This window comes from Cibotium barometz, chromosome 54 (genome assembly GCF_041138505.1).
Source record: "Cibotium barometz isolate CiBa-2024 chromosome 54, ASM4113850v1, whole genome shotgun sequence".
In the NCBI taxonomy this organism is placed as follows: domain Eukaryota; kingdom Viridiplantae; phylum Streptophyta; class Polypodiopsida; order Cyatheales; family Cibotiaceae; genus Cibotium; species Cibotium barometz.
The window spans coordinates 828,218-841,013 of record NC_141099.1 but is presented as its reverse complement, the minus strand read 5'-3'; the positions used below and the strand labels follow the sequence as shown (position 1 = coordinate 841,013).

Below are 12,796 nucleotides of genomic sequence, written 5' to 3'. Positions count from 1 at the left end.
CTTCGCCTCCAAGCTTAGAAACATGTGATACAGTGTTGTCGTCTTGGTGCAGGGTAAACATCAACACCATAAGAGGATAGAATAGCCTTGATAAACTTCAGGGGATTGTTAAATTTTATACAAAGCCAAATCTCTAATACCATGTAAGAGGACACATTATATAGTGTATACAAGAGAACATAGCAAGATCTTTCATAGTACAAAACTTTTAAACTCAAACTACACAATAACAGGGAGAAAAATGTTGTATGGCAAAGACTCACACCCATGTGCTCATGTGAAAGAGAGGTTTGATGGTTGATTTGGAATTGTTAAGACAAAGACTCTATGCTAGTAGAAGCTAGGGAGTAGACTCACAATGGTGACTGATGAAAAGCTAGGAAGCAAACTTACTGATGAACTATATGCAAAGAAGGGACTAGCCGTGTATCTATTTAGGCATGTAAATTCATAGCGGCCATTGATATGACCATGTGAGAAATATGACCATATGAGGGAAAAAGAAATGAAAAACAAATAATATCAATAATGTGTACAAACATAACCAAAGAATTATCTAAACTTACATGGTCACTCCAATGTGTGGTGGTGGATGCTCATGATGTTGGTGGGAGTGGATTTATTGTACTAGTCTAGCTTCTAGATCTCTATCTTGAAGGATCATCTTGTGATTCCCTGATAGTTCTTTTTCTTCTTGTCCTCTCCTCCTTTTGGTACTTGTGTTTAACTTTATTTTGACATACGTTTTATGCATCTTAATTTAGTTGTAGGCAATGTTGGATATTAATAACCCAATCTGAGTCTATTTTGACATACATTTTATGCATCTTAATTAGTAGTTGTAGGCAATGTTGGTGGGAGTGGATCCATTGTCCTAGTCTAGCTTCTAGATCTCTATCTTGAAGGATCATCTTGTGATTCCCTGATAGTTCTTTTTCTTCTTGTCCTCTCCTCCTTTTGGTACTTGTGTTTAACTTTATTTTGACATACATTTTATGCATCTTAATTAGTAGTTGTAGGCAATGTTGGATATTAATAACCCAATCTGAGTCTATTTTCAATTCAATTTACTTAGGTCATGTCTGTAAGGCCCCATTATGAGAAGAATCCATGTTTGATCAACTTGATCCTAGGTCTATTTTAGACACCAAATGATCGTTTTAGTGGTTAGATGGTATAATGAGGTCTGAAACAATGCCATCTAAGCTACAACCAAGTGCAAATTGTTAGCCAAAAAATAAAACACATCACAGTTGCATAAGATACCTTCTTGAGGCACCCTTTAAAACACATCACAGTTGCATAAGATACCTTCTTGAGGCACCCTTTAATGGGTTGTGAGACCCATATGGAGCCCAAGATGAGCTTGGATAGGTGTGGAGGGCAGCAATTTCTTGTGATTTATTATGAAGTGACTTGACACCATAAATGGTGGCACCAACTTAGACCATATATCCACTATGGTCTAGTCATGGCCACCTTGCATCTCCAAACCTATAAATATTATGTCCAACTCCATATGATTTATCAATTATCAATGTGTGTGTACCACTATCCATATAGCCACTCCTATCCACATTTCTGACAGGTTCCGTATATATTTTTGAGTGTTATCTCTGTAAGACAGGATCCAAAGTCAAGTCGATCCCCCACTGCCTCCATTCTCCTATAGACTACTATTGCTTTTCTGAGGGCTAAGCCATTGTGGAATGCTCTTCAAACCTAGTCAACTGTTGTATCCCAAGCCACCCCAAGAAACACATGAAAGTCCACTAATACCCAACTTGGAATCAAGCTCCCCATATCAGAGCTATTTTAACCAACCAAACTACCGTTCTGGCATTCCACTTTTCAAGTCAAAGGGGCAATGCCTACTGCAGTTGCACAGTCATCATCCCCCAAAAACATGAACATGTTTGGCATCTTTGACAAGAAATCTTTGCTCTTATCTTGGATATAATTGCCATGGCCAAAATGGCAATTATTACAAACCCAGAGATTCTGGACAACATATATGGGTGTCTTCCCCTTGGGTGTATTAGTTAGAGCATAGACGTTACCCGACTTCTCACTGTGCCTACATAACACACCTTTCTTTGCATCATCAGAAACCACTTGTGACACCCAATGCAAACTAGGGGCATACCCTTCCTCATATTTTGAGGGAAAGATCTTCTACCTTGGCAAAATTACTTTTTCTTTCACGATGTATATCATTCCCAATCAAAAATAGATGTATGGCACTGTGGTCGGTCCACCAACAACGTCCCAGCCTCTTTTAGTGTTTTTCCACCCTCATTGCCTCAGCCTTGTTCGCTTTCTCCTGCATGTCGGCACCTGCATAGATGTGAGACATTAAGACATAAGCTGCAGCATGACTTTCATCCACACACACTGCATGTTCAAAGGCCTTCTTTCCAAGCTCCATGTTTCCCCAATTTCTACAAGCACCCAATACAATGTGCCATACCGCAAGGTTAGGATAGAGCCGCATCATCTTGATCATTGCTTCTGCCTTCTCAAATTGGCCAGCACGCCCAAGTACATCAACCATGCAAATGTGGTGCTCCAGAGTTGGAACGATGCCAAAGTCTTTGCTCATGGCCTCAAAGTATGTCTGGCTCTTATTAAATACACCTGTGCGACTGCATGCACTGAGAACAATAACAAAGGTGACCGGATCTGGCTCCATACCTTCTCCTAACATTCTGTCAAAGATTTGGAAAACATTTTCGCTTTCTCCAAAGTGGGCATATCCTGCAATCAGTATGGTCCATGAGACTGCATCTTGAACCGGAAGCTTGTCAAACACTTCCTGTGCTTCGGCAAGCGAGCCACATTTGGCAAACATATCAACCAAGGTGTTGCCAACAACAAGGTCTCTTTCGAATAACCCCTTTCTGACAATCTCAGCATGTATTTTTCGACCCTTTTCTGTGGCTCCTATGCTACTACAAGCTTTCAAGCTCCAAACAAGCGTGACAGCATCTGGAGGGACACCCTCAAGTTGCATCTGTTCAAAATACTTGAGTGCTTCTTCACCATGCCCATGTTCAGCATATCCTGCAATTAGCGTAGTCCATGAGACTATGTCTCGGACTGGAAGCTTGTCAAACACTAGTTGTGCTATGGCAAGTGAGCCACATTTGGCATACATATTGACTAAGGTGTTGCCAACAACAAGGTCTTTTTCTAGTAGCCCCTTTCTTTCAATCTCAGCATGTATTTCTCCACCCATATCTGTGGCTCCTATGATGCCACAAGCTTTCAAGCTGCAGACAAGCGTGACAGCGTCTGGAGAGACACCCTCTAGTTGCATCTGTTCAAAACACTTGAGAACTTCCTCACCATGCCCATGTTCAGCATATCCTCCAATTAATGCATTCCACAAGACAACGTTTCGAACTGGAAGTTTGTAAAATACTTGCTGAGCATTTGCAAGCGAGCCACATTTCACATACATATCGACCAAGGTGCTGCCAACTAAAAAATTTCTTTCCAGAAACCCCTTTTTTTCAATCTCAGAATGTATTTCTTGGCCCTTGTCTGCTGCTCCTATTCTGGCACAAGCTTTCAAGCAACAAATGAATGTTACAGCATTGGGAAAAACACCCTCAAGTTGCATCTGTTCAAAACACTTGAGTGCTTCTTTGCCATGCCCAAGTTCAGCATATCCTGCTATCAGTGCAGTCCATGAGACAACATCTCGAACTAGAAGCTTGTCAAACACCTGCTGTGCTTTTGCAAGCGAGCCACATTTGGCATACATATCAACCAAGGTGCTACCAATTAAAAGGTTTCCTTCCAACAAACCCTTTCTTTCGATCTCAGAATGTATTTCTCGACCCTTGTCCGTGGATCCTACAATGGCACAAGCTTTCAGGCTGCAAACAAATGTGACATCATTCGGAGACACACCCTCAAGTTGCATCTGTTCAAAGCACTTTAGTGCTTCCTCACCATGCCCATGTTCAGCATATCCTGCAATTAGTGCAGTCCATGCGACAACGTCTCGAACAGGAAGCTTGTCAAACGCTCGCTGTGCTTTGGCAAGTGAACCACACTTGGCATACATAGCAACCAAAGTGCTACCCACAGCAAGGTCTCTTTCCAACACGCCCTTTGAAATCTCAGCATGTATTTCTCGACCCTTGTCTATGGCTCCTATATTGCCACACGCTTTCAAGCTGCAAACAAGTGTGACAGCATCTGGAGAGACACCCTCGAGTTGCATCTGTTCAAAACACTCAAGTATTTCTTTACCATGCCCATGTTTAGCATATGCTGCCATAAGTGCATTCCACGAGACTACATTTCGAACTGGAAGTCTGTCAAATACTTGCTGTGCTTTGGCAAGTGAACCACATTTAGCATACATATCGACCAAGGTGTTGCCAACAAAAACGTCTCTATCAAGCAATCCTGTTCTGGCAACCTCGGCATGTATTTTGATGCCTCTTTCCAGATCTTTTAGCTTCACACAAGCCTTTAGTAAGGCCACAGAAGTATGCCCACTGCAGTGTACAGAATCATCAAATTGCATTTTCTGGTACAAGGTAAGAGCATGTTGTGGCTTCCCACAATTAATATAACCTGTGATGAGGGAATTCCAGGACCACTCATTTGGATACACTAACTTATCAAAAACCTGCTGGGCATCTTGCATGCTTCCAACTTCCACTAACATCAAGACGAGGTAGTTCCCCAGTGATATATGAGCTTCCAGCCCATTTTTGCGCATGTACGCATGTAAGCGCAGCGCATGCGCTCGGTCTCTCTCCTTCCTGCACCTGTGCAAGATGCGTGCAAAGTCCTTGATGGAAGGATGGGGAAGCACTGCTTCCTCCAAGGAAGGAAGTGCCTGCTCTAAGCTGAGCATCCTCCAAGTTCCAACCTTCACCAGTACCGTTCTTCACTTCTTCTTGTGCTTTGTGCATTCCCTCAATCACACAAGGTTCTTGTGTTTCCTTTAGCCTTACAATGTCTGTAACCTTGGACCAGCCACACATCCATTGCGACTGCTCCGTAAGTTTATGCGCAAAATCTACTGCCCTTGGGCTTGTCTGTGGCACGCACAAAAGACAAACTCAATTGTGAGCAAGCGTCATCACTTACTTGAAGCAGGAAAGGGAAGGAACCCACTTACTTTGCTCCTTTAGTTGTCCCACCGTTGGGAGGGTTCCCTTGAGTAGTCCTTCCAGAAGCACTCAGTCCTTGCTCGTGATGTCTGCAAAATATTTCTATGAAAAGCTTTAAACAAATCTACAATAAACTGAAGGAGATATACACATGAGACACTTGTTAGCACTTTCATCCCCAGTTTCTGCCCTTTATGGTGCCCATTTGGTCCCCTTTTGTATGGCCCTTGCTTGTGGGCTGGCCACCCCTTTTTTACTATTTTTTTGGGATTTTTGCCAGCCATTCTGGCATTTTTCCAGTCGGCCATGTCCAACAGCTCCAGTCGGCCTGTTTATGAGCTCCAATCGGCCAGCACTTCCCCACTATAAATAGTGGGTGCTGGCCTCTCATTTCTCATTCAGTCTTGTACATATTTGCTCCCTCACTTATGAGACTAACACTGTCTCTTGCTTGGGACTGTTTTGGTTCAGTATATTCAGCATAGTTTGCTCCATATCTCTCTCTCTCTTGCACTCTCTGTTCAGCACATTCAGTGCCACTCTGCTTCCGGTTTAGCCACCTTTCTGCTGCCCCAGATTCAGCCCTGTTTTCAGCACCTTCTCCTCTGCGTTTTTCTTCCAGATCCATAGCTTTTGCTGCTGCGATTTCTGGCTTCACTGATTCAGCCGTCTGGCTCTTGTTGATTAGCATTTCATTGCCCACTTGGAGATTGGACTGCAAGCGGCCTGTTTTCTACAGGACAGCACTTGTTCACTGCTGCGTTTTCCTCTCCAGTGGTCCTTTCCCTTTGTAGAGGGGGCTTGTGGTGTTGCAGGCTTTGGTGGCACTCTTGGTACCTGTGGAGGACACTTTTTTCTTCAGAGTTTGTGCATTTCTTGAGATTGAGCCCAAGCTTTTGTGATGGCTGCTCCCACTTCTCTTTATATGTTTGTTGAGTCTGCCAAGTTGGATGGTTCCACCTACACCCTATGGAAGGTGAAGGTGAAATCGGCCTTGCGTGGCGTGGATCTCTGGGATTGGCTTGTTACACCGGCCAATGCCACCCCTCCCACCCTTTCTTCCGGTGGTGTCACTCAGGCACAGATTGATATTTGGCAGTCGAATGATCGACGTGTTTTCTCCTTCCTGATGTTGAACTGTCGCTGTTCTCTCTCATGTGCGTACAGCAGATGCAGCATATGAAGTGGAAGGCTTTTGCATATCTCTATGAGATTAAGTCTCCGAGTCGGATTTTGGCATTGGAAAAGCAACTTATGAACTTATCAGTTTCCGCGTTTCCATCTTTATCTGCTTTCATCCGGAAGATGAAAGATCTCCGGGACGAGCTTGCTGTTTGTGGCAAGGACATCTCCACAGAGGATATGGCTATTCGGTTGCTCCCCAAACTTCCAGAGAGGTTTGATGCATACTTTCAGTCTCTGGTTTCTTCTCCTCGTCCTGTTCCAGTTACTTGGGAGGAAGTTCTCCCCTCCATTATGTAGATAGAGTCTCGCTTTGAGGAGCGGACTGGCACCTCCGGTGGCCCTGATGGAGCTTTGGCAGCACGAGATAAAGGGAAGACTCAACAAAAGAAAGGTAAAGGGGGTTCTAACAAGAACTCCAAGGATTCCGATAAGGATAAAGACAACAAATCTTCAAAGAATAAGGACATTGAATGTCATTATTGTGGCAAGAAGGGTCACAAGTCACCCCAATGTCACAAGAAGAAGCGTGATGAAGCACCAAAGAACTCTTCCTCAACGGCGGTGTCTCAACCCAAGAAGGATGATGGAATTCTTCTCTTAGCAGGTACTCGGCGTATACTTGCTCTTGTGACTTCTCAGTCACGATCTTGGATTGTTGATAGCGGTGCTACTGCTCATATGACACCCCATCGAGATTGGTTCGAGGACTTCACAGCCAGATCAGGCGAGATCACTCTGGGTGATTCTTCTTCTGTGCCAGTGCATGGTCATGGCACTAACCCCATCTTCCGTTCTGACGAGGACAAGAGGTACTTCTCTGACGTCCTGTATATTCCAGATTTGGCTTTTAACCTTTTGTCAGTGAGTGCTCTTACAGCTCAGGGTGCGGAGGTGATCTTTTCTCGTTATGAGATTACCATTCGTGATAAGGCGACTGGTAGCATCTTGGCTTAGGGAGTCCAAGATAGTGGCCTCTACAAATTAACCGCTCTGCTTTCTTCTGGTGCTTCTTCTGCTCTTTGACATGCTCGGTTTGGCCATTTGAGCTATCAGCTTCTGCAGCGAGCTTCGAAGGATGGGTTGGTTGATGGATTACCGACCATCAAGGCTCCGTCTTCTGCTTGTTCCTCTTGTTTACAGGGGAAGCAACACCGAGCCGCCTTTCCGAAGGAGGCGACATGCAGATCTTCGACATCACTTGCTCTCATTCATGCAGACTTATGTGGTCCTATGAGTACCGCGTCTTTGAGTAAGGCGTTGTAGATGCTCGTGATGGTGGATGATTTTACTAGATATACTTGGGTTTTCTTTCTGAGGACCAAGGATGAGACTTTTCATCACTTCTGTGATTGGAAAGCCGAGGTGGAAAAAGAGACCGATCACTCGATCAAGGTTCTCAGGACCAATGGAGGGGGTGAGTTCACATCCCAGGAGTTTCAGCAATATTGCAAGACACATGGCATTCGGAGACAGCTTACTACAGCATATACTCCATCACAGAATGGAGTTGCCGAGAGGAAGAAGAGGACCATTATGGAGATGGCCCGTGCTATGCTCATTACCTCGACGTTTCTGGGCTGAGGCGGCTTCCACTGCTGTCTACATTCAGAATAGGTCTCCTACTGCTGCTCTTCCCGACAAAACTCCATATGAGGCTTTCCATGGTGAGAAGCCCTCCGTTGTTCATTTCTGGATATTTGGATGTACGGCGTATGTTCATGTGCCTAATGAGCACTGCTCCAAGTTGGACTCAAAGTCTCAGCGCATGACTTTTCTCGGATACAGCACTGTGTCCAAGGCATATCGTCTTTATGATTCTCAAGCCGGTAAAGCTGTTGTGAGCCGTGATGTGGTGTTCGACGAGACTCCTACATCTTCAGAGAGGGATGGTGAGCTTCTTCTTCCTGCACCTCCTCCTCCTCCTCCTCCTGCTCCCGCTGTTACTGTTACACCTCCAGCTGAGGATTCTCAGTCAGATGATGATGACCCTGCTCCTCCTCTGGCGAGTTCGAGCAGATCTGTACCTAGTTGGTATTATCAGACAGTTCGTGACTCTCGGTTACGTGAGCTTCCTTCTGCTCCTCCGCCTGGTTCTCTTCGGCGTTCTTCCAGAGTTACAGGGAAACAAATTCATGAGGGCAACATGTTTGTTAATTATGCTCTTATGTCTACAATCATTAATGGTCCTTCTGATCCCACTTCTATAGACGAGGCTCTTTCACATGAGTCTTGGCGTCATGCTATGCAAAAAGAGCTGGATGCTATCGAACGGAATGGCACTTGGCTTTTGGTGCCTCGGCCTCTGCAGCGTAAGGTGATTGGTGTGCGTTGGATTTTCAAATCAAAGTTCCGAGCTGATGGCAGCTTGGACAAGCACAAGGCGAGGTTGGTTTGCCAAGGGTTATGCTCAGCGCCCTGGTGTCGACTTCGATGAGACCTTCGCCCCGACGACCCGGATGACTACCATTCGCACCGTTCTTGCACTTGCAGGACATCATAGATGGCCCGTTTTCGAGATGGACGCCAAGTCGGCTTTCTTGAATGGAGAGCTTACACACAGAGGTTTATATTGATCAACCGCCAGGATTTGTTGTTCCGGGCAAACAGGATCATGTGTACCGCGGCTGAAGAAGGCTTTATATGGTCTAAAGCAGGCTCTGCGGGCTTGGTACCAGCGGATTGATGAGTTCTTTCAGAAGCTCGGCCTGCGTCGTTCTCATGCAGATTCGAACCTTTATATCCTCCTTGAGAGGGGGTTGATTTTTATCATTGTGGTCTATGTTGATGACCTCATCTTTACAGGTAGGTTCTTATTCTATGCGGATCCGTTCTGTTATGAATGCTTTGGAGACAGAGTTTGAGATGACGGATCTGGGCCTCTTGCATTATTTTCTTGGCTTTGAGATTTGGCAGACCTCGAAGGGCAATTTCTTCTCTCAGCAAGAGTACACTCGGGAGATTCTCGACAGATTTCAGATGACTGGGTGCAAACCAGTATCTTCTCCTATGGATATTGGTGAGAAGCTTTCTTCACTTGATGCTTCTCCAGGGACTGATCAGGGACATTATCGGGTTCTCGTCGGTTGTTTGGTATGGTTGACCTACTCCTGATTGGACATATGCTTCGCAGTCAGTTTATTGAGTTCCTTCTCATCCAAACCCCATCAGCAACATTGGCGGTGTGCTCTCAGAGTTCTTCGGTACTTGCGTGCACTCTGGATTTTGGCATCTTTTATGGCCAAGGACGCACTCTTGTTGGATGGTCTGACTCAGACTGGGCTGGAGATCCAGATACTCGGCGTTCGACCACTGGTTGTGTTTTTTCACTTGGGTCTGGAGCCATTTCGTGGAGTAGTAAAAAGCAGCTTACTGTGGCGCTTTCCTCTACCGAGGCGGAGTAGCGTGCAGTTTGTTATGCTGCATGTGAGGCAATATGGTTGCGGAGATTATTGGAGGAGCTCGGCTGTCCTCCTACCGGATCTACTCTTCTTTGGTGTGACAATCAAAGTTGCATCGCCATCGCCAAGAACCCTGTGTTTCATGCACGTACGAAACACATTGAGATTCAATATCACTATGTTCATGAACGGGTTCTTGCTGGAGATTTGCGTTTGGAGTATTGTCCTTCCGCGGAGAATGCTGCAGATTTGTTCACCAAGCCGGTTTCTCAGGCTTCCTTGGCTCCTCATCTTCGGATTCTCAGAGTTTGTTCAGCATTTGGTGTTGAGAGGGGGTGTTAGCACTTTCATCCCCAGTTTCTGCCCTTTATGGTGCCCATTTGGTCCCCTTTTGTATGGCTCTTGCTTGTGGGCTGGCCACCCCTTTTTTACTATTTTTCTGGGAATTTTCCCAGCCATTCTCGCATTTTTCTAGTCGGCCATGTCCAACAGCTCCAGTCGGCCAACACTTCCCCAGTATAAATAGTGGGTGCTGGCCTCTCATTTCTCATTCAATCTTGTACATATTTGCTCCCTCATTTATGAGACTAACACTGTCTCTTGCTTGGGACTGTTTTGGTTTAGTATAGTTTACTCCATATCTCTCTCTCTCTTGCACTCTCTGTTCAGCACATTCTAGTGCCACTCTACTTCCGCTCTGTGCACTCTTTCAACACTGCACTGGGCCAAAATGGGCTGACACACAATCCCACCCCCCCCCCCCCCTCCCCTCTCGAAGTAGCCAAACAAGTGATAGCTCAAGTGGTAGAGATGTTTGACTAGGACCAAGAGGTCCTGGGTTCAAAACCGAACACGGTGCTTCCTCGGTGCCATCACCCAAGGGCGGATAAAAAAGCACCTACGGGCGGTGAAAAATGGTACCTACAGGAGGAGCTTGGGCCTAAGGTTAGAAAAAAAAGCATGTGCAAGTAAGCCTTGTCTTCTCCTTATCGATAAACTAGACCATCTAGATACATATATCCAATACTATCAAGTACAAACATCTTCTCACATTTCAAGATGCCACAAAATACTACTATATTTCTTACTGATGTGCTTATTGGAACTCCCTGCTCACACAGCCTTCATGCCAAGAATCCCAGCAAAAACACACGGCCTTAAATGTGAAGCAGCAAAAACACATTTAAATACAACCAGTACAGTAGTAGAAACCACAAGTACCACAATTGGGACAGCCCATGCAGTAAGAGTACAAGCAGGTACAGTAGCATCAGCTCAATGAGATGGTGCAGGTGGTACAGTAGGAACAGCTCCAGAACATCAAGTACAGTTCTATCACCAAAAGTGCACTGTTATGTGTGCAAATGCACCCGCGAACACTACATATATAAATCACAGCCCATATAGGTGGTGGTCCAGCCCGTCATGAATATGAGAAAATAGAGAAAACAGGCCGTGCAGAGATCAGGTACAACAACAAATGCAGGTGCAGCAGGTCTGTACGAAACAGGTTGATGTCAACAACGTACACCTGCAAGTACATTGCAGGTACAAAAGGTGAGCTGTAGGTACAGTACGCTATTTTCTGGCATTTTTTCCAAGGCGGGTTCATGTTGTCCAATCGGCCAGCCCTCTTTACCTATTTATACGTGGGCTTGCCTCCCTAATTTTTCTTAGTCCAGTCTTCCTTTCGTATCCCTCACTTATGAGACCTTTTATGTCTCTTGCTTGGGACTGTTTCAGTGCAGTATATTCAGCATAGTTGCTTCATATTTCTCTCTCTCTTGCACTCTCTCTCTCAGCACACTCTAGTGCTTGTACGCTTCTGCTCTGTGCACTCTTTCATGGTATCATCGCTCCCCATTCAGCGTTCCTCTGCTGCCCAGCTTCTCCTCAGTTTTCAGCACCTTCATCTCAGCGTTTTTCTTCTCAGATCTGCTGCTGGTCGGCTGGTTTCTTCCGGCACTTCTCCACTGCAGATTCAGGTCATCCATCACAAGTTTTGACCACTGCGACCCCATGTACACCTGTCGGATGCTCTGTTTCAGGGCAACAGCACTTGTTGTATTGTGTTTTTTCCTCTAAAGGTGTTTCTTGCAGTTGATGGTGTTCTAATTTGAGGATTGGTAGCATCCAGTACCTGTGGTGGACACTTCTTCAGAGATTGAGCCCGAGCTTTTGTGATGGCTGCCCCGACTACTCTTCATATGTTTTCTGAGTCTGCAAAGTTGGATGCTTCCAACTACACTTTGTGGAAGATGAAGGTGAAATCAGCCTTGCGTGGAGTGGATCTTTGGGATTGGCTTGTTACATCTGCTAATGCCACCCCTCCCACCCTTGCTACCGTTGGTGTGACTCAAGCACAGATTGATATTTGGCGGGCAAATGATCGTCGTGTTTTCTCTTTTCTGATGTTGAATTGTCAAGATTCTGTTCTCTCTCATGTGCGTACAGCAGATGTTGCACATGAAGTTTGGAAGGAATTTGTAGATCTTTACGAGATTAAGTCTCCGGGTCGGATTTTGGCTTTGGAAAAGCAGCTTATGAATTTGTCGGTTTCTGCCTTTCCATCTTTATCTACTTTCATCTCAAAGATGAAAGATCTCCGGGACGAGCTTGCTGTTTGTGGCAAGGATATCTCTACAAAGGATATGGCTATTCGGCTTCTCTCCAAGCTTCCAGAGAGGTTTGATGCTTACTTTCAGTCTCTTGTTTCTTCTCCTCGTCTTGTTCCAGTTACTTATGAGTAAGTTCTCCCCTCCATTATAGAGATTGAGTCTCGCTTTGAGAAGCGCACTGGCACCTCTGGTGGTTCTGATGGAGCTTTGACTGCACGAGATAAAGGGCAGAAGAAAGGGAAAGGGGTTATGACAAGAACTCCAAGGATTACGACAAGGATAAAGACAAAGACAAAAACAAATCTTCTAAAAACCAAGGACATTGAGTGTCACTACTGTGACAAGAAGGGACATAAATCGCCCCAATGTCACAAGAAGAAGCGGGATGAAGAAGCAAAGAACTTTACCTCTACAGCGGTGTCTCAGACCAAGAAGGATGATGATATTCTTCTATTAG

The 12,796-nt window shown here is 45.2% G+C and overlaps 1 protein-coding gene across 2 annotated transcripts in view; it reads right to left on the bottom strand.

Annotated features, from left to right (window-relative positions):
• Nucleotides 1–1,242: 1,242 nt before the first annotated feature.
• LOC147607759 (pentatricopeptide repeat-containing protein At3g09040, mitochondrial-like) overlaps nt 1,243–12,796 on the bottom strand; it is a 39,149-nt gene continuing 27,595 nt past the window's right edge. The window contains exons 2-3 of one of the 2 annotated variants that reach the window (XM_086789898.1): nt 5,147–5,227; nt 1,243–5,063 (exon numbers count right to left, since the gene is read on the bottom strand). In XM_086789898.1, the coding sequence (XP_086646024.1) occupies nt 2,279–4,879 (2,601 nt within the window). In that variant the 5' untranslated portion in view covers nt 4,880–5,063; nt 5,147–5,227 and the 3' untranslated portion in view covers nt 1,243–2,278. Of the gene's footprint in view, nt 5,064–5,146; nt 8,086–12,796 lie in introns of those variants that run through there. The other variant, XM_086789899.1, reaches the window with a different exon arrangement.